Source organism: Trichosurus vulpecula, chromosome 9 (assembly GCF_011100635.1).
Source record: "Trichosurus vulpecula isolate mTriVul1 chromosome 9, mTriVul1.pri, whole genome shotgun sequence".
NCBI classification, from domain to species: Eukaryota; Metazoa; Chordata; class Mammalia; order Diprotodontia; family Phalangeridae; genus Trichosurus; species Trichosurus vulpecula.
The window spans coordinates 153,839,973-153,866,239 of NC_050581.1; the positions used below are offsets into that span (position 1 = coordinate 153,839,973).

Sequence of the window (26,267 nt, forward strand, 5' to 3'; positions counted from 1 at the left end):
GGTTGGGAAGATTCAGACTCACTTGGTTTTGTTTTTGGTTTGTTTGGTTTGTTTTACTGACCCCACTTTAACGTTTAATGTAAATAGAGACTTAGAGGAGACCTTAGATAATGCCAAGCAGGGTTGGCCCTATGCAGAGGAGGAAGATAACTTAACAGCAATATGTCACTCAGCCCCAAATCTCTCCAACTATAACCTAATATTTTATGGTATTGGGAATTGGTTAACACAATAATCCATTATCAGCCATTAATACTTTATCATTAATTGGTTTATCACTGAATTGACTAGGAAACTCTAGGTTTGAGGGAGGGAATACAGGGAAGGGTTTCTAACACTGGAAGTCAGATCCTGTCAGGCAGGAGAAGGGAAATTCTCCAGGTTACAGACTACCAAACTGAGCCCTGCCCATCCCCACACTCATGTTGGCATATTAGCCCTCTTTCTGGTCATTCTCTTTACCTTACCCCATAACATCACATTCTACCATCACATACCTTGAGCTTCTCTCTCTTTCTGTCCTCCTTCACATTCCCTCTCCACAGCTCCAAAATCTGCTCAAGGAGAAGGTGAGAATTTCATGCAGGTCCATGGGAATATTAGGGAACCTGAGGCATGAAGAAGTTTTAAAAAGAATTATGGCTAAGCCTTCCCCATGACAGAGCGATTGAAGCAATAAGTAAGGGGATGTGGATGCCCATCGATTCAAGGATGCTGAGACCCCCCAAAGCAGAGTTACAAACTGCCAGAGCTGGGCCTCCAAACATCTTACCTACTCCTTCCCCTTCACTTGACCCAAGTCAGTCTTCTCACAAAATGAAAATTCACCTGAACCTTGATATGTTCTGGTCCCACAGTTGTAAAGAAAAGGGCAACCAGAGTCCTAATTTTATGGAATCTCAGAAGAAGAGAATTGGAGATCTGGAAAGTAAAGATCTCCAGTCCTGTCCAGAAAAGCATGTGCTGAGTCTAGATCAGTAGCCCCTAGATTGCAGAAAGCAATTTATCACATTTGTTGCCACTGATCAGTCATTTCAGTCATTTTCAACTCTTTGTGACCCCGTTTGGGGTTTTCTTGGCAAAGATACTAGAGTGGTTTGCCATTTTCCTTCTCCAGCTCATTTTACGATGAGGAAGCTGGGGCAAACAGGGTTTTAAGTGACTTGCCCAGGGTCACACAACTACTAAATTTCTGAGGCCAGATTTGTACTCAAGAAGATGGGTCTTCCTGACTCCAGGCCTGGTGCTCTATCCACTGCACCGCCAGCTGGCCCATTCACCAGACTACGTAGATTAATTGAAATGTAGATCATAGATTTCTAGCTACAAGGGACCACAGAAGTCTCTAATCTGACCCCCTCATTTTAAAAGGAAGGAACTGAGGCCCCAAAAGTTTCAATGACTTGGCCCTAATTCACACAGGCATTAAGTGGCAGATCTAGAATTTAAAGCCAGGTCTTCTGACTCTAAATCCGCTGCTATTTCTACTGTACCATGTCTAAAGACATCTGAATTCCTCTGGCCTAATTCTGTAGGAAATTCTGTGGACAGATTTCTCATCTATAATTTTGTTTCTTGATGGGATTTGCCCACTAGGAAAAGGGTGCTCTATACAAATGACTAATCCAAGTTCCCAGGCCAGATATATATCCCATTAATTAGTAAATTAATCCATTGTCATTTGGGGTTTTAAGAAAGTCTCTTTCTGAGTTTGGATTGGTGAGATTCAGTTCTCTAGAGCTTGATCAGTCATGGCTGATAAAATCAAGTTTCTGCGGCTTCAAGGCTGAGGACCAGACCTGGACCACGGTTCAAGCACACAGTGGAGCCTAGCCTGAAACAGCCAGGATGCCTTCATTACTGCAGTCCTTTATCTCAGCATCTCTGGCCTACTCTATTGAAGTAGGATTATTCTCTTTTGGGGGGGGGGGGGGGGTGGAAGGGGAAGAAAGGGACTTCTCACCTCTCCCAGGACTTCTCTCAAAGTAGAATCTCCAGTCTCAAGGCCTTGTATTATTCTTCCTCGGACCTTGTATTCCTCTTCAAGAACTTTCTTCTTCTGCATGATCTGGTTTCTTCTCTCAAAATCTATTTCCTCTCAAGGCATAATCTCCTCTCTGGGATGCTCTTGTCCTCTCCTAATTCTTACCCTAATCTTTCAGATCTTGGTCTCCTTTTTCAATCCCATTCCACCCTGAAACACATAAACACATATACACATATACTTCTCCTGCTTCACAGCCTATTAACCAGGATCATCTCCTTGTCATTTCATTTTATGGCCTAATGTAATGGCCCAGTATTTCCAAAGTCCTAGGATTTTTTCACTTGTCAAATTTCAGGTGAAAGTAGATTGCTAAATTAAGAATGGCTTCAGGGAGGAAGGGGGTTAGAGCAGAGGTTTCAAACTCGTGGCCCAGCTCCTGAGTTACAATGAAAACAAGGTTAAAATGTAATTGGGAAATATTAAACAAAATAAATAAAAATACAATTCGACATATGTAATGTTAATTTGTGGTTTTCTAAGTCAATAGGCAGCCACAGATCCATTTCTATTTGAGTCTGATACTGCTGAGAATCCCCAAATATCTTAATGGTGTTCAAGCTAAGGCAGGAGGATCCCATAGTATAATAATAATAGTAATAATAATAATAACAATAAATAGCTTCTTTCATAGATCTTTAGACTAGCAAAGTGCTTTACTTACATATCTCATATGACCCTCAACAACAATACTGACAGATAGGTACTATATTATTTTTAATTTATGAATGAAGAAACTGGATCTGAGAGATTAAGAGATTTTCGAAAGATCCCAAAGTTAGTAAGTGTCTGAACTAGGATTCGAATCCAAATCCAGTATACCATCCTGGCTAAATACTGCCTTACTTATCATGATGTTTTAAGGGAAGGTGGGACCTCCACCCAGCCCCACCCCACACAACATACTAACTAGACAGCATGCTAGCCCTAAAATTCTATGATCCTCCCTCTTTTTCTTATCTTTCTCCCTAAATTCCTTTTCTCTCCCTTTTTTGTATCTCCCATCATCTCCTCTACCCCCCACCCACATTGACTGAATAATAATAAATTCCTATTACTTGAGAGTTTATGCCCCTCAAAGACAGGAAATGTGTGAAGCTAGCTGTGCTGAGACGTTCAGCACCTCTGTGAAGGCAACCTGTGGGGATGGCACAGTGCCTGGAACTCTGTCCACAGTAAATAACAAAGATTCTTGACCTCCAGGAACTTAACACAGTGGAACGGGTGGACCAGGAAAGGAAGGAGAGTTTGGAAGAAAGGAATAAAGAGAGGGAAAGCTGTAGTTGAAAGCAGGAGGGATTTTAAGTACAAAGGCCTAGGTTTGAATCTGGACTCTGCCTCTCAGCAGACATATGACTTTGAGTAAATTTCTTCCCCCTCAATTTCTCCATTTGGTCCTCAATTTCTCCATCTGTAAAATGAGAGGGGGTTAATACAGATAATCTCTAAAGCCCACTCCAGCTCCTATTTAACTAGGTTTAGGGATTAAAAAAAGGAGCAAGAATTGACAGCATCCTGGTTGGAAAAAGTGGAGAAGAAAGCAGACAGGCACTGAGGCATAAACTCACTGGGAGTCCCTATCAATAGAGACAAGTTCAATGAGACAAGGCTGGATTACCCAGTAGATTGATTGATTACCCAACCTCATATCTATTATGGCTTTGGTTTTCCTCACAGCCCTGTGAGGCAGGTAGCACAAATATTTATTCCCATTTCACAGATGAGGAAACAGGCTCAGAAGGGTTGTCAGTCACCTAAGGTCACCCAGGTAGCAAGCAGTAGTGCGAAGATTCGAACACAGGTGTCCCTGGCCGGCACCTTGTCCATTCCCTCTATGGTAACCAGAGCCCTGAGCGCAGGTACCTGTGGGACGAGACCCACTGGTACAAGGCACTTAGAAGGTACGGTCTCAGGACCAAGGACGGCTGCAAACTGGGCAGGGGCAGAACATAGCGGAATGAGCCTGGCATAGAGTCTGGGAGACCTGAGCTCCAGTCCTGGTTCAGGCGCTAGTTAGCTGTGTGACCTCTCTGAACCTCAGTTTCCTCCCCTATAAAATAAGAGGGATGGACTCGATGGACATTTAGGTCCCTTCCAGCTCTAAGACCATGAGCCCATGACAAGCTCTAAATCCCTGATTCCATGACCTCTACCTAAGGTTCCCTCCTCAGCTACAAGTTTATCAACCCATAAGATCTGGAGAGACGAAACCAAGATGCTCCAGCCCGCTGCGCGTGTCTAGATTTCTGCGCCTGCGCAGCACGAGAGGCGCCGACTTGAGATGCCTCGGAACTTTCGTGCGATCGCTGCGTTTCCCCTCCGGAAGCCTCTCCCTGGAGGACAAGCCCGGATCTGTCTCCTCTGCGCTCTGACAGCGGCACCGGAAGTGACCCGTCCTGGGCGCCGCCACCACCGGGAGGAGCTGCCACGTCCGAACCCGGGGACCTCCACCACCACCGCCGCCGCCGCCGCCGCCGCCATGGTAAGAGCCCTCTGCTCTGCGAGCTCGGCTTTGGGAGTCCCCGGCGTGGACCCAGGTGGGGAGGAGGTGCAGGGGGGGAGGCAGGGCACGGGTCCGAGGGGCCGCCGCTTCCCTCACCCCTCCCCCTCCCGGCCCGGGACTGAGGGCCGGACTCCCGGCCGGGGTGTGAGGAGACCCGCAGGCCCGGAGCCGATGGGGACAACGGGCCCAGCCTACCTGGCCCCTGCCCCGGTCCGAGAACGGGGGCGACTAGGTACCTTCCCCCCCCCGCCGCCCCATCCCGGGGCGGCGGCCCCAGCTCTGGTCCAGCTGGACCAAAGTCTCCTGATCTCCGGGGTTGCTCCTGCTCGTCCCGGTGTAAAGGGTCTGGACAAGAGAAGACGCCCCGGCCTCCCTGGTCTTGGCGGGTCAGCGTTCGCCTGGGTGGGGCAGAGACGTGGCTCTTCAACCACTCGTGAAACCGGCCTCTAGGAAGCACTTTGTGCGGACCAAGCATCGGGGCTGGACCCCGGAGAGCTAGAGGCCGCCCCGGGTTCGGAGGAAACGTGTCAACGGCCGAGGAGAGGCAGAAACGGGCGCCGGGATTTCTGGGGAGGGGAAGCGAATTTAGCCCCCCCTGGGGGGGAGGGGGCAGAGGTGGGGGAGAAATCGCGGTAGTGGAGCTTTCAGCCCCAAAGTTAAGTCCAGAGCTTCTCGTGTGGTGGAAGACGTCTGAGCCACTTAAGGGGATGGTTGGGATATGGTTTAAGATGCAGTCAATGTCAATTATACAGGATGTCCCAAAAGTCTTAGTGCAGCCTTAACTGAGACTTGGGACACCCGGCCCCGAACCCAGGTTGGAACCCTGTACGTGATAAGGAAAGAATCATTTATAATGAGAAATAGAGTCACATAATGCCCCGAAAATAACACTGAACTGGCAGTTTCTAGTCGAGGCTTAACATTTGGTGTGATCCTGAGCAGTCCAGCCTGGACTCTGGTCACCTCCAGCTCTGATTTATGACTCTTCTTTAAGTCTTAAGTTTGTGGCTTAGGCTCGATCTTTTATGAGTGAGCCCTGCCACGTGGTGTTGTTTATCAAAGTCCAAATAATTAATTGAGTTAGGAAGCAAATCATCTTTTAGACTATGTATATAAATTGCTATATTGATACCAAGCCACAGTTCATCCTGAGGAACGTTGTACCTCCGAGGTTGGTTTCCCTCTGGGACATTTAGGAGGAAAGTCGTCCTTGTTCTCCCTACATTCTTATGCTGCAAAAGTTAGGAATAAATTCTGAACATCCATAAGTTAACCTTAATAACATATCGTGAGTCTTCCATTAATGTAGCTATATTTCAAATTATATTTTTATCATCTATAACTGTTTTATCAATCAGTAAACATTTATTCAGTGCCTTCTTTGTACTACTACTGTGCTAAGTGCTGGGGATATAAACAGAGGCAAAAGATGTACCCTTGCCTTCGAGGAGTTCACAATCCAATGGTGGAGACAACCTGCAAACAGCAAACCATATACAGAATAAATAAGAGATAATTAACAAAGGGAAGGCACTAGAATTAAGAGGGGATTGGAGAAGGCTTTCTGTAGCAGGTGGAATTTTAGTTGGGACTTAAAGCAAGCCAGGAAGGTCAGTAATAAAAACAGAGGAGGGAGAGCATTCCAGGCATGGGGGAATAGTCAGAAGAGAGAGCCCAGAGCCAAGACAATTCATCATATAGAATACCTATTTTATTTCCTCCACAGTTCCCTCTTGCAAGCTTCAAGAGGTGGCCCCTAGTTTTGATTTTTTTTAATTTGGTAAACAAAAATATATTCACTCCATTCTGCTACTTGGTGCTATAACAGACTTTGCTTATGTCCTACCCCTGTATCCAGTCCTTGCCTTCACTGTTCTAAAATAAAGAATACTAAATCTTATGATATTTTTCTAGTGGATTTAAACAGGAAAAGTTGAAATGGATGAAGTTGTAAGAAAAAGCCATATTACACCTAAGTGTGCAATTTTGCTTTTTTCATATAATTTTAATATTGGCCATACTTTAGTGCTTCAGGTATTTGTATTGGTAGTCCGTTATTATTAATAATTGCCATATACATAATACTTCGTGGTTACAAAGTGTTTTACATAAACCCTACCACAAAGAATTTGTAGGCCAGTGCAAAATTCCATTCAATTCAGGAAGCATTTATTAAGAACTTGCGGTGAGCCAGGCATTGTTCTGAACTAAGGATAAAAAAGACAAAAAGGAAAAAAATTGCTGCCTCCTTAGAGCATTCCTTCTTTTGAAGGGAAGGGGAAACGACATGGGCAAATGGGCAAATGTAAAACACAAAATAATTACAAAATGAGGAGAATACTGACAGCTTGCAGGCTAACGCACACATCAGTAACTCACATAAAGCAAGATGTCACAAGCTCTGTAAGAGACAAGAAGTGGTCTTGCAATTCACAGGAGGCCCAGGTCCCTTTTGTTCTGTGAGGGTGGCCAGAGAACGCTGCCTAGAGCAGGTAGGATCTTCAGTTGGGCCTTGAACGATGGATGGAATTTACAGAGGCAGAAAACTATGGGAATAGCATCGATAGCCCTAGATGTCTTGTAGTCATCGTAATCCACGTGTGCTCTACAGACTGCTTAGCACACAGGTATGCCTCCAGTGCTGGATGGATGACTTCACCCAGTCAGAACTGGTATGTTGAGTAGCAACCCCAGGAGGATTGTGGCCCAAGATTGGAGAGGAAGGGGATCTGATCCAATTTGTACGGAAAGCAAATGATGTAGAAAGTGACCATAGACTGTAATTGTTGGAAGTTTATACTGAGAAAATTTTGAAATGATTGGGGACCATTAGCTGGAAATAATGGATCAGATTCCTGAGGAGGTTGCTTTATAATTGCCATTATCAATTTAATGTAATCTTTGGTTTTAGGTGTCGGTCATTAACACTGTGGATACCTCCCATGAGGACATGATTGTGAGTATTCCATTTAACAATTACTTAAATCTGAAACTGACACTCCTGTGGGATGGCAGAGTTTTTATTTTTAATTATGTAGTTTTGATGTGTTAGTTTATGAACCAAAATGGTTTCGGAGGTTTTTTTGAGAATTTGCCAAACTCTAGTGTTCAGCCATTAGAAGACCACATCCAGCCTTTCTTAGAGTAACAAGTCCTCTTCAGAAATGCTCCCATTGCTTGAGAAGTTGTTGTGTCAACATAGAGTAAAAGGCCTTAACCTTTTTTTGTGTCATGGTCCCCTTTGGCAGCAGTCTGATAAAGGAGCCTAGGGACCCCTTCTCAAAATAATGCTTTTAAATGCATAAAACAAAATATGCAAAATTACAAAGGAAACCAGTTACCCTGAATTGCAGTTGAAAGCTTACAGATGGAGATCCTCAGTTTAAGAAATCCTGGGATAGAGACAGTTGTTACTTTCCATTCTAACTTTCAGCAGTTTATCTACTGGGCCACACAGTGACTGGCAGCTGGCTTTTCTTTTTCCAGACCTTCTTCTAAAAGTGTTTCACATCCTGGGTTTTTTGTTTGTTTGTTTGTTTTTTGCAGGGGGGAAGGCAGGGCAATTGGGGTTAAGTGACTTGCCCAGGTCACACAGCTAGTAAGTGTGTCATGTGTCTGAGGCCACATTTGAACTCAGGTCCTCCTGACTCCAGGGCCGGTGCTCTACTCACTGCACCACCTTGCTGTCCCCATCCTGGGTTATTTTGTTGGCTGTGATGCCACACATTCAAGGTCTGCAAAGGCTATGAAGCAATTGTCAGAAAGGAGAAAATATAGCCATAAGACTTAAGAGATCCAGATTTGGCCAGAACCTGAGGGAAACAAGGGTTTGGGCCTTGATCTCCTGAAGAGGAGTCAATACTTTCCTTTAATACTTTAGTGACTTCTTATGGTCCAGCTTGGATAGGAAATTGGAAAGTAAATGGCTGGGGCAGAATGTTAGTATGAAATAAATAAGCTCACTTAGTCTAATAAACCTAGTTATTACAGGAAACAGAGAGTTGCTTGAAATTCCTATGGTACAAGTCAACAGCGCAGCCAGTATATATGGTAAAGGTGTCTGAAATATTTTGCGGGAAAGGAACAACAAAGGTATATGGGTGGTTAAGATTGTGGGAAGAGGGAATAAAAGAACGGTTCTAGCCTGTCTTTCAGATTCAGTAACCTTTTATTATGCATTTTGAATTTATGTCCTGTGTGCTAGATAAGATCCTAGGAATATAGAAGTGAACAAGACAGGGTCTCTGCCCTCCAGGAGCTCACCTATGGTGGGGTCATGATACACACTAAGAAAATGCAACTATGTATTAAACTGACAAGGTGTAAAGGGATTTTAAATATTTAACACTAGCTGTGTCTTTAATCTTCTCACTTTAAGAAGAACATTTTATATTGCAGAACACAATTTATAGTCCTTCCTTCAGATTTCTCTGGGACTGAATTGGCTTGAACAGTGTTTTTGGTTTGGTTTTTGTTTTTGTTTTTGTTTTTTTGTTTTTTTTCAAATTTAAAATCTCTGCCTTAGTAATAATGGGTATGAACCTCTGAAGTCTACAGATCTCCTGATTTTTCTCTTCCATATTCAGCACGATGCCCAGATGGACTATTATGGCACCCGCTTGGCAACCTGCTCATCAGATAGATCTGTCAAAATCTTTGATGTGCGGAATGGGGGTCAGATTCTCATTGCTGACCTAAGGGGGTGAGTATGTCCAACACTGAAAAAATTTGGGGGGGGGTGGGGTTTTGCTGCTCATATCTTATACACTAGGCTTTGGAAAATGAAATAAGAATCCAGATTTTATGAGAATCTTATGTGTTTATCAGAGAGGATGGAGAGGAGGCCATCATCCTACAGAGCATATCTCTGCCTTTAAAATCCTTGTTTTGCCCAAAGTGGTTCCAGCATTAGCTCTTTAAAGGAAATGGCTTCATTGGAATAATATCCATAATGATTCATAAAGCAGGAGTTAATCAGTTGGGGAAAATGAGGCACAAAGAAATTGGATAATGTGCCTTCAGACAGTTGAGAAGGGTTCTTGGTTTCCCAAATTGTAACTGAAATGCTTAGTTCATGATTTTTTAAAAATACAAGCAAAACAAAGAAGTACTATTGATAGATTGCTAGGACCAGTTCTTGTAAATTCTTTATTCTTCCCTACATTGAATTGGTATTTATGCCTGTGCTTAGAAAAGAGTCAATAGTAATTCTTCTGTGTTCAGTCCAGCACCAATAGGAGCATCAGTGGTAGTAGAAATCGATCTAGTCATGGTTTTATTATCAGTTCTTTTACTGTGCCCAGGTCAAGCCATTAGCCCAGTAAACCAAAGGGAGGACAGCTGCCTGGGATTTGTAGAGACTGATGAAGATGAGGGTGGCCTCTTTTTGGGCCCAAGCAGTGGGGCCCAGGAAACATTGGGGCAGTCCGGTTCAATAAGACTTGCTATATTCTAGGCATTGGAGATGCAAAGACAGAAGTGAAACCATCTGCCCTCAAGGGCTTTAGATACAACATATGTACTGCTAAGTAAAGACAAGGTGGAGGAGGGAGAGAGCACTAGCAACCAGGGGGGTTGGAGAATGCTTCACAGAGAAGATGCCTGGGATGAGGCTGAAAGGAGAGGACGGGTTCTGAGGAGCAGGGATGAGGGCAGATTATATCCCTTACATCAGAGGCAGCCTTCTGTGCAAAGGCATGGCGTGGAAACAGGGTTACCAAGCTCAGTGAACAGAAAGTTGTCCAGTAACTTCTATCCTGTGGAGGGAAGAAATATGAAAAAAGGCTGCCAGTCTGTTGGAGCCAGATTGCGGAAGACCTTCAGAGCCAGTGGAGCAGTTTATATTTTATCCAAGAGACGATGGAAAGCCGCTGAAGATTTTTGAATAAGTGAGTAAGTAGCATGGTCAGACCTTAGGAATATGATTTTGCCAGCCATGTACAGGATGAGTTAGAGAAGAGAGAGACTGAAAAGAGATGCCAGTTGGGAGATTGTTATTGTTATAGGCCAGGTAAGAAGTGATGAGAGCCTTGTTAGGGTGGAGAGAAGGGGATAGGAGAGGTATGGAATAGAGCAGACAAGACCTTGCAACCAATTAGGTGTGTAGGGAGAAGGAATAAGGGAGAGAGAGAATCACGGATGATACAAGTTATAAACCTGGGATCCTAGGAGAATGGTGTGGCTGCTATTTTACCTCTGCCTGCTGGGAAGCAAGAAACACGGATTTTAGTCGCAGCTCTACCCTTACTACCTATGTGAGATCTTAAACAAGTTAGTATATTTTTGGGCTTGTGTCTCCCCATCTGTAAATTAAAGGAGATGGACTAGATCTGTGGTTCCCAGCTTCTTTTAAGCAGACATATCAGATCATAGATTGAGAACTCAAAGGAACTCTAAAGGTCATCTAAGCCAAACCTCCTCCCATTTTATAAATGAGGAAAACTGAGGTCAAGAGAGAATCCAGGGCCTCTGATTCTCAGTCCTTTGCTCTTTGCCCTTTACCACACTGCCTCAAAACCCATTTATAACTTTAAAAAATGTTGCACCCCCTCATCTGATAGTTATATGGTTTGTGTTCAGTGAGGCTTCTATTAATTTGGTAATACTTTAAAATTAACTCATATTTTATTAATTATAATGGCATCTACATATATTTGAAAAACTCATTATCCATAATGTTTGTTTTGTTAGAGCTAAGAACAAATAACAGTTCACATCTGAATCTATAGGTCATAAACCATGGGTAAGACTATCTCTAGGGTCCCTTGGAGCTCTGAAATGCTATGGTTCTCCCTAGCACTGGACATTTTGGGAAAAGCCATTGTTTCTATTACTTACATGAACAATTTTGTCCTTAGCCATTGTCTTAGCCAATAGTAAAACTATAGAATAGAGCTGGCAGGAACCTTTAAAATCTAGTCTAATCCACCCCTGGCCCACCCCCATTTTACCGGTTAGGAAACTAAGTCTCTGAGAGCAGAAGGACTCCCCTGGGATTACAGAGGCAGGATTCCTGTGGAGTACAATGGAAAGAGTATTGACTGAATTCAGAACAGCAGCACCTAGATTCAGAGCCCAACTTTTTGGTGACTTTGGGCGAGTTGTTGACCTCATTGGACCTCTGTTTCCTCATTGGTAAAATGAAGGGGTTGGACTAGACAGCCAAGGTCCTTTTCAGCCTTAAAACTGTGATCCTAATCCAGTGTTCTTTCCTGCTATACTGTGCACCTCAGGAAGCCATTTTCAAATCTGTCTATTTGTGAACCCAGAATGTTGGGTGACAAATTCCCAAATCCCTTTATGGCAATTTATAAATCTTTGGTCTTTCGTATAGTCACGAAGGCCCTGTATGGCAAGTGGCCTGGGCTCATCCTATGTATGGAAACATCTTAGCCTCGTGCTCCTATGACCGGAAAGTCATCATCTGGAAAGAAGAAAATGGCACGTGGGAAAAAACATATGAGTACACAGGACATGACTCGTCAGGTATGACGTGGTCCGATGGGAAAGGGCGCATCAAGAAATATGTAATTATGGGACCTTCGTACATCTGAAACAATGCCTTTTCTCCAGCCCCTCATCTTGATTTTCTCTCTTTTTACTCACATGTTTCCCTATTGCTGGTATTGGGTTGCCTTCTCTCTAGTCTGTCCCATTGCTAGAAAAACATCCCATTCTCCAGTTCCCCCTAATGCCTCGAGTGGACTTTCCCTGCTTCTCTCTCCTGCTTGGGACACTCTTCATTTCTCACTGTCACTGTTCTTCCAACAGTGAACTCGGTATGCTGGGCCCCCCATGACTATGGGCTCCTTCTTGCCTGTGGCAGCTCTGACGGGGCCATCTCCCTGCTGAGCTACAGCGGCGAGGGTCAGTGGGAGGTGAAGAAGATCAACAACGCGCACACCGTAAGTCCTGTGCATTCGGGCAGCAATTTCATTACAGGCAGTTTCAAGCAATTTGCCTCCAGAGTAGCAGGGAACAACCCAAGTCTTAGAGAAATAATCAACTTAACCCAAGGTCAGTGCAATGGGAAGAGATTCCATTTTTTCCACGCTAAGTTTATCCAGGAGACTAAGGGTATCAGGTGCTAACTTGATAAAAATTTGTCATTCTTGCATGCTGGAGGAGGTAGGGAGGCATAGTGCCCATTACAGACTGGGTGGCGTATGGTGCTGGCTTGCTTGGGTTGGGAGGGTTAGTTAACACGTGCCACTCTCATAAGTGGCAAGGGCAGGGACGTGGCAGTAGCTATTCATCCATGGGGCATCTTCGAAGCACTGCCATAGGCTGGCAACCCTTGAGTGCACCATTTGGCTATGACGATGTTGGGGAATTCATTTCCCTCAACTCCAAAGCATTAAAACTAAAGCAAGCAAGGGAGTATTTTTTTCTTTTTAAATGTTTTATTGATGCTTTTTTATACAGCACTATTGACTTCACAGTGACTCCATTGTCCTTCTCTCAGCCCTCATAGAACTTTCCCTTCTACCAAATATGTACATTTGAGATAAACATTGGCCACGTTTGAAAATTTTTCCTCATCCTATACACATGACCTTGGGAGAAGTAGGAAGAGTGATGCTTTGCCATTATTCTTCTGAAGTCACAAGAGTTCACTGCATTGATCAGAGTTCTGAAGTCAGAAGAGGTGGTATAACTTTCTGTGTATATGAAACTTCTCCCTCTGTCTTTGACTTTGTAGGAATAGATGCATGGTCCTGGTAAGAAAGTGTCAACATACTTGAGTGTGTACACTTGAATAACTTTGAGTGTCATTCCAAATTTTTTTCCATAATGATTGGACCAGTTTGCAGTGCTGCTTGTCTTACCACAGCCCCACCCACACTTACCATTCTGATCTTTGTCATCTTTTCCAATCAGATGGGAAGGCAGTGAGGCCTCAGAGTTGTTCTCATTCTCATTTCTCTTAAAGTCATTGATTTTATGCAGTCTTTCATAAGGTTGTTGAGAGCTTGTATTTCTTCTTTTGAAAACTGCCTGTTCAGGACCTTTGATCACTGACCAGGGAATAATAGGCCATAAAGCTAGTGATAGACAAAAGAAATAGAACAAGTCAGTTCCAGATTTTCATTACTCCAAATACAACTAACATCAGCTCAGCTGAAATCTTAAAGCAGGTGGCTGAAAGCCTAGACAGTTTCTTTGCAGATTCCTAAATCCACTTCAAACCTTGCACATGTGTAAAAGAGCCCTGGGAGTCTTGCTGTCAGGGCTTGGCCATTTCTTCTCTCCTGAATAGTCCATTTAGAAAATTCTAATGAACCCAGGATAATTTTTCTCTATGCTTTGACTCCCTCTCTACCTCCATTAGAATCCCTAGCTTAACTCAAGACTTAACTCAGGTGCCACCTACAGGAAGCTGTTCCTGATCCCCCTAGTTGTTTGTGCTCTCTCCTTTCTCCACCAGTTGTGTCTGTATTGATCTGTTTCCGTTGTAGTATATTAGCTACCTGGGGGTGGGGACTGTTTTTACTTTTGTCTTTAAGTCTACAACACCCACCACAATGCTCTGCACAGTTAATAGGCACTAAATAAATGCTCATTGTGTTGAATTACTTCATATGATTGGCTTCTGGAATTTAAGGGAAGCCTGTGCCCTGCATCTTCCTCATAGAGTAACTACTCTTTCCTTGCAAGTGAACCATCCTGTTAATTTGTGGGGTAGAAAGCCAAGTAGCGTCTTGCTTCCCTCTGTTCAGATTGGCTGCAATGCTGTGAGCTGGGCTCCTGCTGTCATCCCCGGGAGCCTGGTAGACCAGCCGTCTGGACAGAAGCCAAACTACATCAAGAAGTTTGCCTCAGGCGGCTGTGACAACCTGGTCAAGCTATGGAAGTAGGTGGGCCCTCCGGGGGACTTGGGGTCTTTGGTTTGTCCTTGCTGTTCCCCCAGACGCCAGCTGGTGTTGCCAGCTTAGTTTAAACAAGGCTGTCTCCTTTGCCTCTTTATTATATTCCAAAATGTTTTCCCTCAAAGCCCTCACTGTGTCAGTGGGTTCTGAAACTGATCTCTCTTCATAATCTTAAGACATTTGGTAAGAGTCATCGCGTCCTCAAGAGAACTGTCCTCGGGGGCAGCCTTTTTGCAGGATGCAGTTAGTTATATTAAATAGATTTCAACAGACTGAGAGGGAAAAAATCTAAATAATTATATAATCTGTATACTTTAAGGATTGCAAAGTGCTTTATATATGTTAGCTCACTTGATCCTCACAACCACCCTATAAGGTAGATGTCCTTACTGTCCCTATTTTACAGATGACAAAACTGAGGCAGACAGAGGCCAAATGATTCACTCAGTCACATGGCCATTAGGTATCAGATTCAAGATTTGAACTCAAGTCTCCCTGATATCCAGATTCAGTGCTCTTACCTACGGTGCCACCTTGATGCCCAAAAGAATAGAGAGCTCACCATCCCCCAAGTGGATGCTTAATATAATACACCAGTTTGTGGTATATTGGTTTGAGGAAAAATCCCATTATCCAAACAGCCCAGTACTGAGAAGCATCATTGTTCACTTAGGAAAAAAAAAAACAGCCTTTCAAGAAGACAGCAGGCTATGGGCTGCTTTCCTCACTTTCTTCTTGTCTGCCCTTTAGGGAGGAGGAGGATGGTCAGTGGAAGGAGGATCAGAAGCTGGAAGCTCACAGTGACTGGGTCCGAGATGTTGCCTGGGCCCCCTCCATTGGCCTGCCAACAAGCACCATTGCCAGCTGCTCCCAGGTGAGCCCCCAGTGTACAAAGAAGAGTGGTCATGTGATTGTCTTTGAGGTGACAAACGGGATAACTGGCCTCATACTTTGTGAGTCCCGTCCTTTGTGAGAGACACTTCTGAGATTCACAGTGAACCAGAGACAGGAACTGTCCAGCTTTGGAGGGCAAAGAGAATAGGAGACCAGAGAGCAGGCTTCAGTCTGCTGAGGAAAGCAACCAGTTAACAAAACCACCAGCAGCAGCATGACAGACAGTGAGAATGGCAGTTTCCTCATTGGTTGTTAATCTACCTGCTAGAGATGCGGTCAGCCATAGTTGGTGCCATCTAAGACATGTGACCATTTTCTTCTAGAACCTAGAATAAATGTGTTGTTTCTTTTTTGTGTCATTTTTCTTCTTGTCCTCAGTTGGAAATGATATACCAGTCTCATTTTTGTCTTTGTAGCCTCGTTATCTGCCCAGTGCCCATAGTAGATGCCTAATAAATGCTTGTTGGTTGATCTAGACAGTTATACTCAGTCAACTGAGGAAATTCCAGAGTTGACAGGATTTAACAGATATAGGAGGGTAGATTTGTCCAAGTCTTTGGTCTGTCCAAACTTAGGGTTAGCAGAATAGACCAAGGAAAAGTGGAGTCAGCTACATCAAAGGAAAAAATAAGGTAACCAGAGAAAGTAATCTCTTGTGACCCCATCTGAAGGGAGAGCTGTCTTTGGGACAATGGAGGGAGGTTGGGCCTGGAGCCTAAGAGCAAGAAAGTCTAATTTGGTGGCGTGAAAACTTCCCCATTTTCATTATATGAAACTGATTTGGGTGTGGACATAAAAGGTTGTGTTTTGTTTTGTTTCCTATCCTTTTAAATTTAAGTTCCTAAGGAAAGTGAGACAGTAGCCCCAGTGAAAGCCTTTGCCAGTCATCCTAGGAGGGGGACACTACAGATGCCCAGCATAGGTGTCCTCTGAGCCCCAAGGAACCACTGCTAACTGCACTTTTTTCTAGGATGGTCGAGTGTTCATCTGGACCTGTGATGATGCTTCTGGAAACACGTGGTCTCCCAGATTACTGCACAAGTTCAATGATGTTGTGTGGCATGTGAGCTGGTCTATCACAGCCAACATCCTGGCTGTTTCAGGAGGAGACAACAAAGTAAGTGTTCTCTCATTTGAAATCCTTCAGCTCCTGGATTGAGGGGCCTCACAGTTGGGGGATAGGGAGACATCAAAGATTCTTTTTAAAGAAAGTGATTGATGCCTTTTGTTTTTACATCACAGTCATTTCACAATCTTAAACACACACACATATAAATATGCAACATTCTGCACCCAGTGTCATCTGCTGACACCCACACCTAGCCCAGTGGGAGGAGAGAAGTAGATTTCTTCATCTCTTTCCCAGAGTTTGGTTTCTTTTGGTATTGTCACAATGGCTGTCGTTCTCCCTTTCCTTCTTTCCTCATTCTGTCTCAGTACATATAAACCTTTCCATGTTTCTCTGAATTGTGCACATTTAACATTTCTTATGGCACAATGATATTCCATCATAGCACTTATCAGTTCAGCCATGTAATCAGTGGGCGCCCACTTTGTTTCTAGGTTTGTTTGTTTACTACCATAAAAAAACTACTCCTGTGACTATTTTGGTATATATGACCTCCTTGGAGAATATGCAGTGGGATCTCTAGATTAAAAGGGCTAAACAGTTTAGAGACTTGCTTGCATTTTCCTGAATTATTTTCCAGAATGATTAGACCAAAGCACAGCTCCACTAGTAATGTTTTATAGTTGCCTGCCTTCCTCCAGCCCCTCCCACATCAGCTATTTCCATCTTGTCACCCTGATTTGCATTCAAAAAAGACTTTGAACAGACAAAAACCTAAATGGAAATTAATGTCTCCCTCCTCCAAGAATGAATGATCTGTATTTTGACCACTAGAGGGTAGCATTGATCTTTTTCCAATCAAGATTTGGCTTTCTTATTTTGTCTAGATTGAGAGCAGGAGGGCGGGAAGTAGGAAGGTGGGGGGCACACATGACTAGTTTTTATCTTAAACAAGCCAGTGATTTTTCAACTCAGTTTGGGGGGAAAGGAGGGGGGAGGAAACCCCCAGGGAGGGGAAGAGATTTTTTTAAATGTTCCCAAACACGAAGAAAGCCACTTTGTAAATTTATTAAAGTCCTAATTGAGCACATCTTTTGTACCTGAGGTGGGGTGGGGGCTGCAGGGGAGACAGTATTATTATATATACAATATATGACATGCTTCCTGCCTGTCAAGTTCATGATCTCATCAGGGATTCAAGCCATACATACGTGAAGTAATTAGATTAACACAAGACAGGCTATGATTTGGTGCTAGCGTGTATGCTACTAATTGACCTCTTTAGGTCAGAGTAATGTGATATCTCTACAGGCAAGAAAAATTGGGGCAGGCTTTGCGGAATAAATAGGTCTTCAGCTGGGCCAAACCTCAGAAGCACAGTGACGTCTGTTACAGAAACCAGCTGTTACAAAAGTATGGGAACATCCATCTTAAAAAACCAAGTGATATTTTAAAATAAGTTTTGTTGGGAAAAGTTATCTTAAAAATCTGCTACCTTTACGTCCTTGCCCTCCTGGATCTCTGTAGCATTGACACTGCTGACCACCCCCTCCTGGACAGTATCTCTATCCTGGGCTTTATAGACACTACCCTCCCCTGGCTCTTTCTCTTTTTACATTGGCTCCTGTTCTTCCCAGCCCTTTAAGGTGAGTGTGTCTCCACACTCTGTCCTTGGCCTCCTTCCCTCCCTACACTCTTCTGGCTCTGCCCCATGGCCTTGTCCCCTTCTCCCCCTCTCTCATCACCTTCCAGCCCCCCCAATAGATTATAAGCTCCATGAAGAGTGGGGAGTGACTCGCTGGCTTGTATTTGTGTTCCTGGCACTTAGCGCAGGGCTTCGCGCACATCAGCACTCATACCCAGCAGATGTTCCTACTCCTGGGCAGCCCTGGCTTCTCTCCTGAGCTCACACTGTCCATCACTACAAAGATCTCAGACTCATTATCTCTACTTCTTTGTTTTGGTCACTGATGCTACCTGTGGCACTCATGCCCAGCAGATGTTCCTACTCCTGGGCAGCCCTGGCTTCTCTCCTGAGCTCACACCATCCATCACTACAAAGATCTCAGGCTCATTATCTCCACTTCTTTGTTTTGGTCACTGATGCTACCTGTGGTCAGGCCCTAGCTGTTACCAGACTCTCTCCTCTCTTCTCGCATGTTTCTTGCTGGTTCTGTATCAGTTAGTCGAGGCATCTGTACCTTCCCCTCCTTAGGACAGGCTCTCAGCACCCACGCACCTGGACAGCTGCTGTTGCCTCCTCAAGAGTCTCCCTGTCTCCAGTCTATCTTTCATACCACGTGGTATAAATTGGGTTGGTCTGTGGACAGTCCAAGGCTTAGGGTTAGAGATGGAGAGACATTTGTCTGTGGAGAGCCTTTGCAGGTCACTTCATGGAGTCATACAAGGGTTTATTAAGCAACTTCTGTGTACCACATGCTGTCCCTGGGGACACAAAGATGGAAAAGAGTGCCGGATTACTAAGGGGGAGGGTTGGGAGAACACATACTCTAGGTTTCAGGAAGACATTATTTGTGAAACGTTATTTTCTTGGTTCTGCTTCCTTCTGTATGTGTTTGTGCATGTGCTCAGTTAAATTCAGCAAGTATGTATCAGGTACTACTGTGTGCAGTTTTGAGCTGGGGAAACAGACAAAAAGCTGACAGTCTCTGCTGAGGGGGCAGTGGTGGGGGGCAGGAGAAGCAGCATTTACCCAGGTGAGTAAATATAAAATCTAAAAAGTTATTTTAGAAAGAAGAGCATTAACAAATGGAGAAAGCAGGAAAAGCTTCCAATAGGTGGCGGCACTTTAACTGAGCCTTGAAGGGAGAAGCCAGAAGGTGCCAGGGAGGGAGGAAGAAGAGACTTACACAAAAAGCATGGAGAAGAGCAGGTGCCCAGCCTGGCTGCGCCATGGAGTGAGGTGGGGAGGGAACGATACGTACCTAAACCTAGGGCAGGCAGCTGGAGCCAGGCTACAGAGGGTTTTAAATGCCCAACAGAAGAGTTGACCTCATGCCCTAGAGACAAGAGGGAACCACTGGAACATCTTCATCAGGGGTGATGTGGTTTGACCGGTGCTTTAGGAATCTCAGGTAGACTGCTATGGAGAATGGACTGGGGAGGGCAGGAAAAACAAAGTAGGAGGCTGTAGCAATAATCCAGGAGAAATGTGCTAGGCCTGAGCTGGCAGGCGGCTGGAGAACACATGGACGTGAGAGGCAGTTTAGAGGCAGGATCCACAAAACTTGGCAACTGATGAGAAATGGGTGAGTGAGGGAAGGGGAGGCGTTGGGGGGCTGGGCACCTGTGAGCCTGGGGAACGGAATGACGGCAGGGCCTGTAGCAGGAGAGGTAGGAGCTTAGGGGCAAAGCTCTTCTGGAGTGAAATAAGACATACTTATGTGAAAAGCTAAATGACGGGAGTAAAGCAACACTTAACCAGACCTCATCAGTCAGCATCAAGGGCGCCATGAACCTGGTTTTCCAGTCTTTGATAACTAGTTCAGTATTGTTCAGTATACAACATAGTGTTGGACAAACTCTCCCCAGGAAAGTGATACAGAAAATAAATGCTATGAACTCATAACAAGGAAAGATCATTAAAATTGGAATTGGTCAAAAAAAACTTCATGAGAAAAGTAGAAACTGAACCTTCCTGCTCCCGGAGAAGGAGTTTTTGTGGCAACCTGAACTTACCTCATCAAGGGCAGGTGTCAGACACTGGTTTACTCCTGCCAAAACCAGATTCAAATGCAATTGGGAAATATTTGAAAAAATGAATATACAGTAAAACATTGTTAATAGATGGTTTTCTAAGTCAATCTGCACTCCATGAGGATCCTTCTGTATGGTGTTGTGGCCCCCCGTTTCTCTTTGACACCACTGCTGTAGGGCACTTCCCTTCCACTAAGTGAAAAAAGGAACAGAAACCTTAGGTTGCCTTTCTTTGAGATTAAAATAAGTACCTTTATTTTAAAAGATTGTAGTTTCCATATTTTCTTTACTTCCTCCACCAAATGAATCCCAAACCCTGAATTCATACTTTGTTGTGCCACACAGTGCTTATCCTTGTTTTCCAAAAAAAATCCTCCACAGAGAACCAACCAGAGCCAGAGGCATCCCTTGGGTGGTCCTTGCCAATCCCAGTGATGATGGAGTAGCAATAGTTCTTCAGTACAGTCTTGTGTGCACATCTGCAGAGTCACACTCCCTCTTCATCTCTCCTTTGCCCCTGATGTTGTCATGGGTTTGATAGAAGGAAAAACTTGCTGACAAGTATCGCTATTAGAAAGAGAAGGGACCTGCCTCTTGCAGTAAAGACTACTGGTCAGGCATGCTGTTCAACTGTGGTTGGACTAGATGGACTCAGTCTCCCCTGGAAGTTACATGAGGCTGTGATTCTCCACAATTTATAGGCAGACAGTGTTACCAAAAGGGCATTTGTTTTAAAGAAATGGGCTTTTGCAATGGTGAGCCGTTTGTAACTGAGCATTATCATTTTCTCTACTTCATGGTCTGGTTAGGGAGTCGACTCTAGCTACCTCACAAGTTTGTCGTAAGAACCAAATGAGGTAATGTGTATGAAGTGGGGAAGGGAAAGGATTAAGCATTTGTATTACACTTGCTGTGTGCCAGGCACTGTGCTAAGCACTTTTACAAATATTTTTTTTGTTTGATCTTCACAACAGCCTTGTAGGGCAGGTGCTATTTTGATCTCTCTTTTATAGATAGGGAAACTGAGGCAGACAGGTTTAGTGACTTGCCCAGGATCAAACAACTACTGAGTGTCTGAAACTGGATTTGAACTCAGGGCATCTTGACTCCATGCCCAGCACTCTAGCCACTGTGTCTCCTAGTAGGCTTTATCAAAGCACTTCATAAACTTTAACGTACTATGTGTCAGCTATTATTATATTTTTATAATCTGTATAATACGTATTTTATATACTTCCTAAGCAATGTCGTCATCTAAGCAATATGCATTTGTTTTTTCCAGTGTGGATAGTTAAACTGTGTCTTTCCAATTACTCTCTATTTCTTTGAAGCAGCTTTGTAACGTGCCAGGTGGTGCAGCGTCATTTGTAAATAAAAGGAACCTTTAGAGAACCTCGCCATCATCAATAGAGAGTCCTCTCCTTAAGACGTTACATGGACCTCATTATCCATCTGAAGCCCCTCCCCCTCTCCTAAGACATCTTCCATTACATGTTTGTGGAACACAGGGCTTCCTGTTTAACATATTCAGTATTCAGGAGAGCATTGAACAGAACAATTTCTGTACTTAGGTCCCTCAAGGCATTCATGTGAGACACACCTTGTCTGAAGAGAATCTTCAGGGCTATATTTTCTTCTGCTGAGTCAAATACACTTTAAAAAAATTTTTTTAAACTATTTTCCTTATGATAATGAAACTTTTTGCCTTCAGGTTACTCTGTGGAAGGAATCAGTTGATGGACAGTGGATGTGTATCAGTGATGTCAACAAAGGCCAAGGTTCAGTGTCTTCAATCACAGAGGGCCAGCAAAACGAGCAGTGACCGAGGAGGTGCCAGCAGGGCAGAAACGTCAAGGAATCACCCAGCCATGGAGCCAGAGGACAGCTGTCCTCAGCCATGACTTCTGGAACTGCTACATCACGGGTCAGCTGATGAACAGGTTTTTCCCAAACTGGGAAAGGAAATGAGATGATTCTGAATTCAGTAAGATCACATGTTCCTACAAATAGATGCAACCACAGTATTGATCATCTGCCTTAAAATGATTTCATATGGTCTCTAAGTTAACTTGACTGGTTCAGAACGCTTAGAGTTTAAGAAAAATTATTACAAATGGTCTTCAAAGTTGTTCATTTTAAAATATTTTTTTTATCAGCTACTTTTGTGTACCCCTAGAATTTGGGGTTTGTGTTGGGGGGGTAGGGTTATTTTCAAAATAATTGAATAAAGTCAATAATAATTCTCTATTTTTGGTGATCAATTTCGATTTTTTTTTTCCTTTAATTTTTTTAATTTTAGGGGCAGCTAGGTGGCGAAGTGAATAAAGCACTGGCCCTGGAGTCAGGAGGACCTGAGTTCAAATCCAGCCTCAGACATTTAATACTTACTAGCTGTGTGACCTTGGGCAAGTCACTTAACCCCAATTGCCTGGCCCTCCCCCCTCCAAAAAAAATATATGGAAAAAAAAGAATTTATGTAATTTTCGTTTTCAACATTCACTTCCATAGGCTTTTGAGTTTTAAATTTTCTCTGCCTCCCTCCCCCCTTCCCAAGATGGCATGTAATCTGATAAAGGCTCTACATATGTGTTCTTATTAAACAGATTTTCACATTAGTCATGTTGTAAAGAATTAGAATGAATGGGGAAAACCACAAGAAAGAAAAAAACAAAACCAAGAAAAGAGCAAATAGTATGCTTCAGTCTGCATTCAGACTCCATAATTCTTTCTCTGGATGTGGGCAGCATTTTCCATCAAGAGTCTTTTGGAGTTGTCTTAGATCCTTGCATTGCTGAGAAGAGCTAAGTCTATCAAAATTAGTCGTCACACAGTGTGGCTGTTATTGTGTACAGTGTTCTCGTTTCTGCTTGTTTCACTCAACATCAGTTCATATATGTCTTTCCAGGTTTTTCTGAAATCTGCTCAGCATTTCTTATAAATAGTATCCCATTACCTTCATATACCACAACTTGTTCAGCCATTCCCCAATTGATGGGCATCCCCTCAATTTCTAATTCTTTGCCACCACAAAAAGAGCTGCTATTAATATTTTTGTCCATGTGGGTCCTTTCCCCATTTGTATGATCTCTTTGGGATACAGACCTAGTAGGAATATTGCTGGGTCAAAGGGATCAGTTTCAATTTTACAAAGGATTTTCACATCCAGTATCTTTTTTGGTCATCAAAACCCTGAGATGAGCTAGACCAGGATTCTCATTTCTGTTTTTAGAGGCAAAGAAATTGAAGCTCAAGGAGATAAAATGCTTTGCCTGAGGTCTCACACAAAGGAAACATGAGGATCTGAACACAGGTCTTCCTATCCTTAGATCCCATACTCTTTCCCATGTATTGTGCCACCCCTAATGTCCTGATTCCAAGAGGAGAGGACAGTCGCTCTCTTGAGCCTTTTTAAGGACATCTCATCTATTATCATTCTCCCCCTGCTCCTCTATGAAGACACACCACTCCCACCACCGTAGAGCCTGAGATGATGACTATACTTTGCTGTGTCCTAGAGTCAAAAGCCACAAACTAGCCAAGTATTGTAGAGCCGCTTGCTCGATGTCCGCTGGGATGCAGGACGATAACACATGTTCCTTGGCTTTGAGAAGCTTCATAATCTAGCCACTAGACCATAGCACATGTAATAACTCACAGTTAGGAGATGTTTTAAAGTTATTAAATGTGTTGTAAATTCAGTGTAATTTCTCTCAATTTGCAAATATCTCCATTTTACGGATAAAGAAACAGGTTTAGTGACTTGCCCATGGTCACACGGCTAATAAGTGAAGGAGATTGATTAGAACCCAGTACTTCTGACTCTGAAGCAGGTCTCTTTCTCCTACAACATAGATGCTTCCTAAGTGGTTATAATAAAAGCAGAGTTTTTCACAAGAGTTGGAGGGAGCTGACATCATCTGTCTACATCTGCACCTACCAGCTCTAAGTTAGCACCTCTGCCAGCCACATGGCCAAAGCATCACTTTCCACTGATGGGCATGAGGTGTTGTGAAGGTCCAGATAGGGCCTGGCACGTTCTCATTGTCCCTTGGAACTTTCCATTGGAATCTTGGTGATTATTCTTGGGGGGTTCTGAGACAGACAACAGTAGAACTAGCCGGGTCCAGGTCTTCTCCACTTGAGTCTTCTGATGTCCAATGCTCCCAAAATCATCCTGGTTTCTCCAAAATCATGCATCACAACACAACATCTGGCAAGGCCCGCCTGGCTGAGAAAGTCCCCATTACAGGCCTCACAAGACTAGCAACCATAGAGAAACCAGGCTTCTTACCTAGGGGGAGGGGAGGCTCATCTCTGCTTGGGGAGGCTCTGGTCCCCATCAGTGGAGGCAGCAACCCCATGCCAATGAAACGGTGGATCTTTTGAAGTATTTTATACATTCCAGTCTAGTATAAAGTGAATTGAACCAATTTGAAAGTATTCCCAACCCATTCCATTTCCCATAAGTTATGTGACAGATGAAATCTGAAATAACAGGAAACAAAGGGTCACGCTCCCAGGTACATTGATTGATTAAGCAATGCATGGCAACTGCGTAACAAATCAGGACCAGGCCTCCCCAGCTCAGCACTGGACCCCAAATACAGCAGAAGCCAGAACTGAAAGAAAACAACAGAATATAAACCAGGATACAAAATCAGGTTATCTGATTTCTAATTAGAGGAAAGATTAGGGGCTTTCTGAGCTGGGGGGGTGGGGGGGGGGAGGAGTAAATAGGCAATTCCCTGAAATCCGAAAAAGAGGCATCCCACTTCCTCAAGAGTCTATATTCAATCAAAGGAATAAGGAAACAGTAACTGATTGACCAGTAGAGGACCAATTTTTACATAAAACATACAGGTTGCCTGAGATGTATAATTGTGAGAAAACTCTGCCATCAATCTTTGGATCTGACTGGGTTTCTTGTCAGCATAACCCAGGTCCTTAGTTAAGACACTCTAAGCAACAGGTAGGGGTGGTCCAGCTTCCCAGCCACACAGGGCTAGGTTCAAACAATGCAATAAAGTTTTCTCACAATTTCCATAATTGAATAAAATTTTCTCACAAGATAGAAATTGGACTAGACCCAAATTGAACAGAAAGGGAACTGAGCTAATTTCAGAATTGAGTCAGAAGATGGAGTCAGTGTGGTTCACTCAATTCCCACAGTTATCTTCTTAACTACAATCTGAGGATAAATGAACTAAATGGGTGATTGGGAGAAAGGGGGAGGAATTTGCACCACAGATTCTCTAAACTTCTTTGTGGACAATCCATCTGCAACATGGTACTTACTGTTACAAAGCATGGAGCGTCAGGCTGTTCCCACAGAGCAGCGGTCTGGGCAGATTCCCTGGAGGCTAGGCCACTAACTAGGAGGAATCGATGGAAATGTAAGGCCCCAACAGCTTCATCACCGGAGCTGATCAAACCTGTCTCATGACCAGTCTTGGAGGGCCTTGGCCATCTCACAATTTAAGGGTGGGAATCCACAGAAGCTCTGATCTCAGGAGTCAAGGGAATAGGACAAGGAAAGATAGAAGAAAAGAATTCTGAGTAACACAGCTCTAAGGATGTCAGTAGGAGCTAGAGCTTGAGCTTGGGGACCGTTCTAGTCCAATTCCTCTACCTTACAGATGAGGAAACTGAGGCACACAGATCAAGCCATCTGCCCGAGGCCACACAGGCAACAAATGTCAGTCTGGTCACCTCACTCTAAATCTAAAGCTGTACCAGACTTTTGTATCCCTCTTTTGCCTGCCCTCATTTCTCTCTCCTGGAGATAGGTCTTAAAAAGCTGAGTTTCTCAGCCTGGTGGCACACACCTGTGATTCCTGCTCCCACAGGGTGTGGGGATGGTGGATTGTTTGAGCTCAGCAGCTCTGGGCTACAGTGAGCTAAAGATGCCCCTGCTAAGTCTGGCATCAATATGGCAAACCCTTCACAGCAGGAAGGCCCCAGCCTGCCTAAGGAGGGTCAAACTGGCCCAGGCTGGAAACAGCAGGTCAAAGCTTCCTTGGCAATCAACAGGGGGACTGACTGGGCTTAGCAGCAGCTGCTACACCTCCAGCCTGGACCAGATAAGGAGACCCAATCTCAAAAAAAAAAAAAGTTTAAAGCAGCTAGAGGGTGCCATAATGCACAGCGCACAGGCCTAGAAACAGGAAGATA

At 43.9% G+C, this 26,267-nt stretch overlaps 1 protein-coding gene across 2 annotated transcripts; it reads left to right on the forward strand.

Annotated features, from left to right (window-relative positions):
* Positions 1–4,420: 4,420 nt before the first annotated feature.
* SEC13 (SEC13 homolog, nuclear pore and COPII coat complex component) lies at positions 4,421–22,343 on the forward strand. 2 transcript variants are annotated; one of them, XM_036738756.1, is made up of 9 exons: positions 4,421–4,526; positions 7,459–7,503; positions 9,134–9,249; positions 11,881–12,032; positions 12,318–12,451; positions 14,267–14,400; positions 15,167–15,290; positions 16,281–16,427; positions 21,808–22,343. In XM_036738756.1, exons 1-9 carry the CDS (start codon positions 4,524–4,526, stop codon positions 21,916–21,918), a joined length of 966 nt encoding a protein of 321 aa, XP_036594651.1. In that variant the 5' UTR covers positions 4,421–4,523; the 3' UTR covers positions 21,919–22,343. The 2 variants fall into 2 exon arrangements, with proteins under 2 accessions (XP_036594651.1, XP_036594652.1); XM_036738757.1 differs by having other exon boundaries at positions 4,456–4,581.
* The last annotated feature ends 3,924 nt before the right edge of the window (positions 22,344–26,267 follow it).

Excerpts from the sequence above, each read along its gene's own strand:
- SEC13 (XM_036738756.1), top strand. Across the intron at positions 14,401-15,166 it reads AACCTGGTCAAGCTATGGAA|GGAGGAGGAGGATGGTCAGT; the intron begins GTAGGTGGGCCC and ends TCTGCCCTTTAG. Across the intron at positions 15,291-16,280 it reads CCATTGCCAGCTGCTCCCAG|GATGGTCGAGTGTTCATCTG; the intron begins GTGAGCCCCCAG and ends ACTTTTTTCTAG.